The sequence below is a fragment of the Astatotilapia calliptera genome, chromosome 19 (assembly GCF_900246225.1).
Source record: "Astatotilapia calliptera chromosome 19, fAstCal1.2, whole genome shotgun sequence".
Lineage (NCBI taxonomy): Eukaryota > Metazoa > Chordata > Actinopteri > Cichliformes > Cichlidae > Astatotilapia > Astatotilapia calliptera.
Genome location: NC_039320.1, coordinates 17331053 through 17343584, shown reverse-complemented (window position 1 = coordinate 17343584; position 12532 = coordinate 17331053). Strand labels below are relative to the sequence as shown.

The following is a 12532-nucleotide window of genomic DNA, read 5'->3' as shown; positions in this document are numbered from 1 at the left end:
AAGCACACAACTCGAGAAGAGTAATGCTAGTTTCATTTATTTCTCTCTTACAGCATCTCTTTTACAAAACAAATAAATCCCAAAACAGGACATTAGTAATGCTCTTTTAAAATAAAGAAAACAAGAATTAAATTGAATAAAGAATAAAGTGGTTTCGTCTTTGAAAGGAGAAACCTCAGTGTAATGACAGTCAGCATTTTCCAATGAGGGGAGCGAATTAAATGATTAACAAACACCTCAATAATGCCCCATTCCCACATGATCATTAATCGGACACAGAAATGCATGTGTGCACACATACACACACACACACGGAAGACAGTGGTTTCTGCAGCTAAGCTCTTTATTGCTATAATGTTAGAGCCTGCTCCCCCTAACAGAGATCGGTAACCCTAAGTTACAGGTGCACAGTAACAGCTACTACTGTATATGGATGTGTAAAAAATCCTTGAAAATACAACAGAAAACATTCAACAATTTAACAGAAAATAAGAACTTCAATCAGAGGATCATTACTTTGAGAAACATGTCCATTTTTTGTGAACCAGAGAACCAATTTACTGAGAAATCTAAGAGCAAAGTTATTACAAAACAGGAGTCCATCTTTTTAAGCTCTGACTTTAAATTTAAACCATCACCAGGACTATTATATGTGGCAGGTGTGCCAGCTGGTTGCATTTCTGTTAAAGGTGTGAGTTTTAGGTCTTTAGTGGTTTTAATTTACTGCTCATGCAAAGTCTTCATATTTTCATAGTTACAGTAACTGAGTTCTACATGAGCTTCCCGAAGCTTGTCTCCAGGTGGTGGGATGATGACGGTTTTAATGTAAAGCCAAAATCGCCTCAATTTTGACAAGTAAAATCGATTTCATAATTTTGATGATTGAGCTGTGCAAAGTATTTGGACATATATGGCAAAGTTTCGTCATAATTAGTTGCTCCTTTCAAAGAATAATCAAACTCTTAAATTTGTTAATGTACATCTCCATAAGTGGAGAAAAATAACATCGCCAGTCAGTTACGTTAGATAATAACCTTCACAGAGATTAAAAAAAGAACAACCAAAAACAAACCTGTAATGTAACCATATCGGCCAAAAAAAAAAGCAGTAATCTTTTGGCCTCTGATTACGTTTTGCTTACATCATGCTAGGCACTGTACAAACAGTTAGGAGCCAAAAATCAGAAGAACCAACCAAGGAGGAGCATGATTCAAGACGACCCCACAGTTGTTAACAACGAGTGCTTTCACATGCACACAGTATTTGGGATAGTAGCTCATATCCTGTTGAGGCTATGAGCTCTTTATATGCATTGTCATATTTCTGCAGCTAAGCGGCTGTAAGAGTGAACAGCCAAGACACTACTGTGTTCATGGAAACACACAAAACACCCCCCTCCCACCCCAAAATCAGCCATTAATATTGCCTATTTTAAACGTATGGTGTTCAGACACCAACTCATAAACTTCATACTACGAAGATAAAATTATAAATCTGCATGTAAACACACTCAGTGTTGCTTTGATCAGATTAAGGTAAGTTTACACACAAAGACATGAATTACTTTATTCTCGCCGGACATTGATTTCAATGTCCAACTTTGATTGAGATACACAAATTCACACGCACGCATACGTACACACTAAAATACACTCCTGATTTCAGAGACACAGATGTGCTGTACATTTCATCAAACTTCAAAGACTGTCTGACTCAAAATTGTCCCACAGAAAAATAAAAGAACAGAAATAAACAAAACAAAAAAAACCCCACTCCCATTGCTCGTTTAATATTACAGTATATCTGATGCAGCACCTTCAGAGTTTGAAGACGTAAAAGTGAAGAGATCATCATCACGATGTTGGCGGAAAGGGGTGAGGTGAGGAATGAAAGGAAAACAAAGAAGGGAAGAGGACAGGATGGACCAGTGATTTTCATTTTAAAGGGACACAGATATCATCTTTGCATACTGTTAAGACCCACCTGACGGCAGAATGTCTCACCGCATCTCTATCGGTGGCATGCGATCGAACGTTAAATCACAACTCGGTTTTCTCAGAAACCAAAAGATAGTGAGGGGAGGAAGTGGAGGAGGAAGGGAGTGTCAAAGGAGAAAGAAAATCAATCAGGCTGTCTGCTTTCATCGCTGACATTCAAAGAGGATTTGTCATCTCTCAGCTGCTCTCCCTGCACCGTTCTATTAGAAGTATATTTAAATTTAGATTAAATTGTATTCATATATTGCTTCTCCAATCTCTGAGGTGTAGTAGTATTCCACACACAGTGGGTAGGAAGTAAAGAAATTGATGAATATGGGTCTCAAAGGACTGAAAATGAGTTTGAGCTACCAAGATGGACAGGAGTGAAGGGAGGGGGGTTAAGAAAGGTCAAAAGTGTATTTCTACATTTGTCAAACACTTGGATGCACTGGTCAGTTTTGAGGGAATAAAGAGAAAAATTGAGCTACATAAAAAGAAGAGTTGCAGAGAAACAGGGAAGAAGAGATTGTTTGGAAAGTCGGTGGCACCAGTTTGCCAGTCAGCTGGATGGCTTCTGAATGACCCGGTTTAATCTAGAATAACTTCTGTCTTTATTTAGAATTTTTTTTTTTCCACTAAAATAACTTCTTTTTCTCTCTCTCTACACTTTGTTAGCCTCTCCAGTGTTGCAACAGTTCATTTGTGGCATCTCGGTGAGTCGGGTTCACTTGTGAGATGTGTGGTGGGTCAAGGTCGGCTGCCACCAGTGGGAGAGTGAGGCAGAGTGAGTAAGGGGAGACATCACCAGTTCATCATAGAGTTTCTGTTGAGCGTCATGAAGAAAACTTGGCTGCTACCTCCTGAGCGCACGGATGCAAAGAATACCTGGATAAAAAAAACATGAAAAGCATGTGTTCTCAAAAAGCACAATTATTATTAGCAATGATGCAATTGAATTTACTTTTATCAAATAATATGTTAAGTGTACTCGAGACATCACCACCTACAAACTGTGACATATGTATAGGTATGTCCAACCTGCATCTAAAACTCTTTTTCACTAGAAGGGACCACATCCGGAGTTAGGCTAGGCGACATTTATTGAAAGATAAGCATATATCCATATAGCCTGAAGAAGGCATTAATGAGGACTGGCAGCAGCTCCTGGGCTGAGCAGATCCACAGTACTAATGAGAAGTGTGGGAAATTAGAAAGGAGAAGGAGATAATAAACTGCCTGGAGTGCAGGGAGGCATATATAAACCATGGGACTGAAAGGGGAGTGTATGAGATATGGTCCCACTCTTGAAATACAGCAGTATTATTCCCAAAACGCTAAAATTATGCGTGGCAGTTCATTCAAACTTTGTTGTTTGGTTATGTTTCGGGTGCACCGTATAATAAACTTAGTTCTTAGAATTCATGTTTTAAAAGCTTCCATATGCAAATGTGGGCTCTGCTCTATCCATACAGAAAAGCACTGCAACCGCAAAACACTCGAGATAGGTCAAAACTAGAGCAAGTAATGTTAGGTAATTTTACAGTATGTGACTAGTGCCACACTAGTCCAAAGCAGTAAGTCAGCATATTACCTTGTCATTTCGCTCACACAGGAATTTTAGTCTCTGGGCTCTCTTGTGCATAAAAACTCCATCCAGGTGACCCGTTTCTACAGAACGGATCTCTATGGCTTTCTCACCCCAGCCCATAATCTGATTAGAATGAATATAGGCTGAAAAATAGAAAAACATTAAAAAAAATATGTAAAACAGTGTATAATCAGATTTACATACAGTTCATTTCCTTGTATATATAAAAACTCAACAGACCACAGTGCAGAAAGACTTTATAACTTTATTACTCGCATATTTTCTTTTCTTGAAAACTTAACTAGCAAGTTATGCAGTGATGCAATGTTTTACATGTGCTGACCTATTCTTTGTACTTTTTCCACACTGCACAGAAGTAAGAGGTCAGAGGCGACTATTGAGCAGTTCAACTGAAATAAAATATATTTCATGAACAATTCCTCGCCAACATGGCAGTTCTTAAACCTTGCCAGTTGAGCTCACGGGACAGATTTTAATAATCCAGGTAGAACTAGCATTATTGTACTAATGTAACACTACTAGCCACCCCATGATAATACTTTCTACAACACAAGAAAGAAACAGTATTTTTAGAGTCTTTTCTGGAGTTCTCAAACATACAGATGCATGGCAAACACAGCAAGCAACATTAAGTGTCTTATTAGGGTTCTGGGACACCACATACTGTCACAACAGTTTCAATGGGCCTTGACATCAATTCTCCAAGTGGGAAGGAGCATCATGTGGAATATAGGGATGGAACAACTAGCTTGCAAAAATATATATCAACCTTTTGTGTTCAGATGATGGTGGTTAAGAGCTATGTTAAACCGCATAGGTCTACTCAAAACTCAGAACAAGTTTGCATTGGTTTACAGTGGACCTGCCTACTATTACAATTTAACGCAAACCATATCAGTGAACTGCTTCACTATAAGAGCTAGTGGTTCCTATTTATGATTCCTCATTTTTGACAGCCTCTTTCATGGTTGTACTAATGAGTTTTTATGTTTTTAGCACAGTTCTGAGAGACCTCATATCACAACACACACGCATGCACACACATGTAGGAGCTGAAATGCATATTAATATTTCTTTATTTCATATTTTGCTAATTTAATTTAGATCTTTGATCTGGCTATTTCTCTGTGCTGCTTTAAGGTCTGGACTGAATTACTCTATAATTACATCAATTTTAACAGAAATCTATTTTAAGCAAAAGCATTAATAAATCCATATGTAGGTGGGGCTTACCAACAGAGGTAGGCATCTCTCCCCACTGTAGCACCACGTCCTTGGTGATTCGACCATAGGTATTGACATAGACACCCTCGTCCTCGTAACACAGCAGCATCTCCATTCCATCAGTCTTTGGCAGCACCACGATGGCATGGGGTGTCACCTGGCTCTGGATCTAATACAGATAAACACACGCAAGCATTTCAGAGGGTTTAATCAAATCTGTCAACTTTAATCATAATCTACATTAGATTAAAATATTATAGAGCTTTCATCACTAGAATTTAAGCTGTGGACTGGCGTGGGTTCATTTTTTTTTTTTATTTTATTTATTTATTTATTTTTTTTGGGGGGGGGGGGGGTTGGACTATATTCTATAATCCTCAAACAACCTGCTCAAGTATCTGGAGCCTCAGACCATGAAAGTCTTTGGCTTGCTTGAACCTGTATACTTTCCATTTGTGGTGCCTCAGAATACAGTAAGTGTTGTTACTTGTGTCAGCATGCTATTTCATGGTAGTTACCTGAAAGCAGTTTGTGGCAGCCAGATGAACTCTAAGACAACAATTCAGGAGAAAGGCAAGCAGTGAAAAAACTCATCTTACCCCCACAGGAATATGCACATACATTTACAAAGGCACTCAAAACACAAACTAGCTTTCATGTATTAATGAATTCAATTACTGTACCCAAGCTATCAAATTGTGGTGGTACTGATCTGTGAAAGTCAAGTGCATACCATCAGGTATGCCCAAAACCTGACTGCAATACAGTCAATGGAAACGCTGTTTGACTGTAATACAAATAATTTTCTTGCATGTCAGCTTTTTTATTTTTTAAGTTTAAATTGTGTGTTCTTGTTCTTGTTGGAAGTAAGTACATGTTTCGAGAGCCTTGTGCTGTCTGCTGTGGGTAAGACAAATTTGTTCACCAGTTTCTGGTTATCTAATATCTACACTAGTGAACTGCATATAGGCACATGTAGCTGCTGTGTATCCACTACAGGGGTTTTACTAAAGAACTATTGATCTAATCTAAAAGGTGGATAGCAGGATGTCACCTTCATCTGTTTGGCACACTGGAGGAGGAAGTTGTCAGGGAAGGAGAGAAAAAAGAAGCATGGGTGAAAGGTTGAAACAGCAAAACATGCCAGTGATTAAGAATATTCGGGTATTTATCCCCATGTACAGTATGCATTACTGCACGGTACAACAGCTCAAGAATAACATGTCTCATCTGTGGTTCATCATGTCTACTAAAATATTGCCAAGAAGTTAAGATTTGGGCTGAACTGTCTTTGACCTGGATTTGCATTAAAGCCTGAGATTTGCATCCACTATGGAACAAACTAATCTGCATGCAAGAACCAGATTTAATTTTTCACTCAAGCATACAAGAGGAAAATTAGTGACTGTCTCCCAACCTTCAAAGAGTGGAGTGGTTAAAATGAACAAGCTGATTTTTGATAGCAATTCTAAAGTCACATTTGGAAGTAGGTGTTCCTTCTTTATGCTCTGTGATAAAAGCAAGCAGTTTACATGAACAACCTGATTTCTTAACAAAGATAATCCAAGTACTATACACCAAGTGAAGCAAACTACAAAAAATGACATTCAATCATCCAAGTAAATTGTATTGCCAGAACCAACATGAGTCAATCCTCATGAAACAACAGATGAGTCAGTGTTGTCTCAAGCGGCAATAAGCAGGTAACGGTTGAAAAAACTTAGGAGTGAGATGTGGATGGTTACAGAAAGAGTCCCATTGATAAAACATGTTTAGACATATTTAGAAAGTAGTCTTGTACTTACATGTGAGGGAATGTATATGTCGTAAGGGTTGCCTGAGTCCACATCAATGACATGGAAGCCCACGCTGGAGCCATAGATGACCTTTAACCTCTGACCTTCTTCTACCGTCAGGTCAACCAGCTGGGGACGATGCTGTAGGTCTGTAAATGACTGAAAGAGAATGACACATAGTCAAGGGAGGCGCGATCAAAGAAACAGAAATAAAATCATAAAGTCAATCCATGAAACTGTAATTTACAAGGCCAGCAGTCATATATAGTATATAAACTTCATATAAATTTATACACATGCTGTGCACGCAGTAGACATGCATTCTACTTATGCGTGTGTCCAGTATGTTTTTGAGCACTGATGTCATTTCAGTTTTTACTTCTTTACCTTAAAGGCCATGAACTTGTGGTAGGGTTTTGGAGCCCAGGCATAGATTTCCACGGAATTTTTCAGAGCAATCACCAGGAACTTGATCCTCTCATATTTGACTGCAAACATGACAAAGACACATTTAAGACAACAAGAAATTAGAAGTGGCCTTACATTGGCCCAGTGTATATAATGAACACTCAGTTTTATTTATTTAGTATCAAGGAACTCTTTATTTAGGTTCGTGCTCCCACAGCATTTGCTGGTTGGGATTTCTTAAGAGACTTATGTTGTTAGATTTTACCTTCTATGTATTGCTTAATCCTTGTCCCAGCTATTTGCATGGCAGATCTCCCAAATATCTCCTATGCACACCTTTTCTTGGCCATCTGATATGATTCCTGCCAGGTTTCTTGAGAAGATTCTGGCTAAGATCGCACCCTTTGCTTTGGTCTGTTATCAAATTGACTCTTTCATGTAGTTCATAACTTCTTAAAACTCTCACCATAGATACAATGGATTCATTTCCAAGCACTGACTAATTTCTAAAATTCTCAAGAAAGCTCTTGCACATCAGCTCCTTCAACAAGTTGGGGTTTGAGAAAATTCCAAGGTATTCGTCAAAATCAGCAGCAAATTATATTACCCATTTTAATTTTGGTTTATAAATTTCACAACAGGTTAGATAATACCACTTTAACTACAATGGCCCTTCAAATTAAACTTTATTTTTATTCATACAAACAGACACTTACCAACTTTATAATGCACACAGCCTTCCAGTTCTCCTACGGTAATCCAACCCTGCTTTTTCTCTACTTCTGGGTCATTATGTAATATTCTGTTCCTCAGCCAGGATAAATAGTAGACACGCAACTTATTCTTTTTCCCTGTGAAGGTAGGGGCAAACAGGAAAATGAAATCGATCAAATTAGTATTAAAATGATAATAATCAAATTTTTTGTAAAACAAAAAATAAATTAATGAAAGAATCAAAAACAAATGACCTCTTTCTGTAAAAAATGAGATAAAAAGCTACTTACGAAACAGATTTTGTCAACATGTCTTTTACTACCTTAATGTCTGTTACAGAAAGTGTAACTTAAGGTACAGGTATGAGCGAGTTGTGCATACTGTATGCATATTAAACCTACCAGATATGGTGACCAACACATTGAGGCCCTCTAGTACATCCATCTGTAGGAAACGCCTTCTGGTGATCAGGTTATAAACTTTTCCCTGTCCACTTCGGTCGAGCAGCATGAGACCATTTTCTGTCCCCACTAGTAGATTCACACCTAAACGTGTACGGATAAGAGTTGGAGTCAGAGAAAAGCAAACAAAAGCACACAAATAGAATATTTTGCTTTCTGTAGTGGGTAAGATAAAGGCTACACCGTCCTACCCCAGAGTGCAGCACAAAGGATCTCGGAGTTAAAGCGTTTCTTGTATTTGCGGATCTCTGGCGTGTCACTGTGGGGTCTGATGTTGGTGGGGTTGACATTTACCACAGAGATCTTCCTGGCTTCATTTAGTCGTGCCTGCTCCTGCCTCAGCAGCTCATTGGCAAACATGGCTGCCAAGACAAAGACGAACAAAGACAGAAGGGAATATGTGATTTTGGCAACAATGATGACAGATAAGAAATGCCTTTTTCCACTAACAGCTGATTTCAAAGATGGAGTTCACTGACTGACATTTAACTAAAACTCTACACTATCCAACTACCTGCTGCTGAGTTCTCATTGTCATCACTTGGGGAGGTCTGATAGACCCGTGGATCAACGAATGGAGTAAATGATGCTTTGGACCCACCAACACCAAACTGTAAGACATAAAACAATCAGTAAGTCCAACAACAGTCTACCTAGTGTGACATAAACACACAGGAATCATTGTTAAAGTGTGCAATTTGTGCCCGTGTCTCACCTCAGCCATGTCGCTGAGCTCCTGCAGGGCTGTGGTGGGTGTCGCTGACGGGGAGTTGCTCTGTTGCACCAGGTCAGGGAGGTTACCATGATTTCCAAACCCATTGCTCTCACTATGACCTCCTCTCCTCCTCTCCTCTGCCTGTGTGACAAATAAAGACATATAAATATCAAGAGAAGTTAGGAGAACAGAAAGATGAGCACAAAAGAATATATTGCTCTACAGCAATAACAGTTTTGTAAGTGTGTAAGCATGTTTGAGTGTGTGCATGCATATTCGTCACCTCTCTCATTACTAGAGTACTGTCCTTCGAGCTGTTATAGGCATCTCCCAGAGAGTCTTCTGTCAACCCTCCATATGACTCTCCACTACTCTGCACTGCTGGCCTGCAAGAAAAATACAGAGACTTAAATATTTACATTTAAAATTAAACCAACTACTATGCTACTGGCATTGTGCTAATCCCAAACCTACGAACACTAGCATGTCAAAGCAAAAGAGAGGAAACATGAAGGCGAAAACGTACATTATGCGGGGAATATCGCTCACAGCAACAGTTCCATCTGTCTCCCCATCTTCATCGCTGCTCTCTGATTCTTCACTGGAAGACGAGTAGTCTGTCACCTGTGTCAATGAACAAGACGTAGAGAGAAAAATTTACTTTCGAACCACTGAGAAGAAACACTGATGAGAGAAGATTTACGGTTGTATCTGATTCCCTCTAGAAGTCATTTAGACTGCACCAGATATATACGGTTTGGTTTATATTGTGCGATCAGTGAAGAATGTGGGAAAGAGAACACAGATCTTTCATGCTGTTCTGCTAATGTGCAGTTGGTGGCACTATTGCACAAATGCATCATCAATTTTGGCAACAACAGCAAAAATGAAATAGACTGCAAAATAGCAGATATGGATGCAAGCGTGGTAGTGGGGTATGGTTTCTGCTCAGCCGTGTAAAGAGAAGTGGGGCAGAGTGGTGCAGTCAGCAGTGTCAGTGAAGGCTGAAGAAAGTCATTATAGGTCAGTTATTATTATAAGTTGTTTTGCCTAGCAAGATCTTTTTTCCCCTTTTTTAATAGAAACAAATTAAGGATTTTTGTGAAGAAGAAATTGCACTGCAAACACAATTGTTAGATCTCATAGATACACATATTCTGTTCTTTTTAATATATATAAAAACATTTTTAACACAAAATAACAGTCACTTTTAAGTTAGGTGGAACCTAAAAAAAATGTTAAGCAATTCAAACAACTTGTAGCTTTACGATTAACCTGAGATTACTATAAATAAGCAAAAATATATTTAAAGCAATGTTTCTTTTAGACTGAATCCCATCGGCTAATTACAATTTAAAATTGTATTGTAGCAGTGGTCAGAGATATCTAACATGACAGAGTCTAATTTAAATTTGCACTGTTTAATAACGAACGAGAACTTTGTTTTGCCCGTTATCTCTACATGAAGATTTGTCACTACCATTCTACCTGATTAACGTCACAACATAAACAGGCTTTTAGCTTTGTCTATTTTCCATCCTCAACTTTTTATTTATGTTTGAATTTAGAGAATTTACAGTTGTCATTTTACCTTCACTGGAGGTCTGCTTCCCTCCTCTACCCTTAGTTCTCTGAGTTCCTTAGCTAATGCACTTAAGTCCTGTGAACAAAGGCAAAAGAGGAGAGAAAAGGTGATTTCATTCAGTCTCAGAACCTCAAGACTGAGAGACCAAATCACACACAACGGGCAAAGGAAACGGAGAGGGTCAAAGATTCAGACAAATAATGACCATCAAGACTAAAGGCCAGCTTAATTGTTGTCACATAGCAATCCGAGCCTGTACACAAGAGCCGTGGAACAAGAGTGCTGATCTGGCAGTACACTTTAAAAAAATCTTAACAGTTAAATTCTAACTTTCAACATGAGGATTGATCAAAATCAGCACTTTCATTCACTCACAAGCAAGTACGACCCTTGAGAACACAAGTCATAAGAACAGAGAAAGACATATAATCAAGCTTTATAAACTACTGGAGTGCAGAATTACTCCACTCTACCAATCGCCCCCATGCCAACTGGCCCATGGTTCCTCCCCTCCCTCGCCTCCCCATCACCCAAGCAGATGGATCAGACCAAATCATGCAGACAGGGGGAGGATTATTACACACGGTGCGCTTACCAGCTCCTCCTGACCAGTAACCGTGATAATGGAGAAACAGGAAAAGAAATTCAAAGACTGTTCAGGTGCTTTGCAGTACACACATATTCACACACGCCCCCACCCAACACATGCAAACCCACACAGGCACGCATCCAAATATACACTCTCTCAGGTATGTGTGTAGAAGCACACATGCACTGCTATTGCCATTACACCCTGATATGTCAGCGTAAAAAGGAAACATCATCTTCTTGTGAAACCCACTAACTCCATCATGCCAGGGGAAGAAAAGGGCCTCTGAAGATCAAAGGAAAACCAGAATAAAGGAAACGGGAGGGGGGGCGCAATATTCACTAACCTCATCTATGGCTTTCTTATAGCTCTGAAGAATAGAAGAAGAAAGAGATGGGAAGAGAAAGAAAGATCAAGTGAATAGTAGAAAAAGAGAGGAGGAGGCCTGTAAAAGATTCCCAGAGAGGAGATGCCTGTGACAGAAAGAGGTTCTTTGTGTGTCTGTGTTGTTTGACTCACGGCAGGTCTGCTGGGTCTTGTTGACTCACGTCCCTCCTCCTGCTTGAGCTTTGCTTCTTGATTGGCTCCTAGAGGGGATCCCTCCTGCTTGCTTTGACCTACCAAAACAAAAAAATGGCGATTAAAAGAAAATTAGCAGTTTAACTCAAATCTAGATATTAATTCACTGCGAAACTCGTTCATTAGAATTTTTTTTATTTTTCTCCATCTGTATTTATTCCATCTTTAAGACTGTTTTCTGTCAACAGAGTTGAAAAATAAATCCAACTAATATCAAGGTACTTCAACCTTTCTATGTGTTTGTCAGAGGGAAATCCATGCATATCTTAGATATCCCTCTGGCCTGTTGTTTGACACCTCGCTCTGCGCTTCTCTCTATCTCCCTCTCTCATTTCCTCTCTTCAACCTCTCCAGAGGCCCAGAGTAACAGGGCACATCAGACAGGTTGATCGGTGCAGAACTGCAATGTCCTGCTGATAGACTCGAAATCCATGTCAATGTATGTGGAGGTACGCATACACAGTATGTGTGATCCTCTGCCTACACATTGGTTTTTTTCTGGTTTACTTACAAGCATTCACTTGATGTTGATGTTTGCCAGATTAGGTTTTGTATGTGTCTTATGAGCCTGTATTATGTGTTTAAGAGCTTGAGGTTTTATACCTCTCCTCTCAGCTGAACCCCCCTGAGATGAAGGGGACGAGGAAGATGATGAGTTGGAAGAGGTTCTTTGCAGCATAGCGTCCAAAGAGAGTTCAGAGCGCCGCAGGTCAGGGTTGCTGAAAAAGGATGAAAGCAGACCTTTTAAATACGCAGTATCCTCATACAAAAGTACAAATAAATACAAGTTTTTATTTCTGTTTAAACACACTAAGGAATAACACATGGGAAATGTTACAGAAAGTAATTCAAAATCAGTTTGCTACTTTGCCC

The 12532-nt window shown here is 39.2% G+C and overlaps 1 protein-coding gene across 12 annotated transcripts in view; it reads right to left on the bottom strand.

The window, feature by feature from the left end:
- Positions 1–1289: 1289 nt before the first annotated feature.
- tnika (TRAF2 and NCK interacting kinase a) overlaps positions 1290–12532 on the bottom strand; it is a 53747-nt gene continuing 42504 nt past the window's right edge. For 4 of the 12 annotated variants that reach the window (XM_026151107.1, XM_026151114.1, XM_026151111.1 and 1 more), the window contains 18 exons: positions 12263–12378; positions 11600–11697; positions 11427–11450; positions 11087–11095; positions 10498–10566; positions 9433–9530; positions 9190–9292; positions 8907–9047; positions 8706–8802; positions 8383–8553; positions 8132–8275; positions 7733–7867; positions 6996–7096; positions 6618–6767; positions 5867–5884; positions 4822–4981; positions 3571–3710; positions 1290–2864 (listed from right to left, as the gene is read on the bottom strand). In XM_026151107.1, the coding sequence (XP_026006892.1) occupies positions 2781–2864; positions 3571–3710; positions 4822–4981; positions 5867–5884; positions 6618–6767; positions 6996–7096; positions 7733–7867; positions 8132–8275; positions 8383–8553; positions 8706–8802; positions 8907–9047; positions 9190–9292; positions 9433–9530; positions 10498–10566; positions 11087–11095; positions 11427–11450; positions 11600–11697; positions 12263–12378 (1858 nt within the window). In that variant the 3' untranslated portion in view covers positions 1290–2780. Of the gene's footprint in view, positions 2865–3570; positions 3711–4821; positions 4982–5330; positions 5362–5866; positions 5885–6617; positions 6768–6995; positions 7097–7732; positions 7868–8131; positions 8276–8382; positions 8554–8705; positions 8803–8906; positions 9048–9189; positions 9293–9432; positions 9531–10497; positions 10567–11086; positions 11096–11426; positions 11451–11599; positions 11698–12262; positions 12379–12532 lie in introns of those variants that run through there. The other 8 variants (XM_026151108.1, XM_026151117.1, XM_026151119.1 and 5 more) reach the window with 6 other exon arrangements.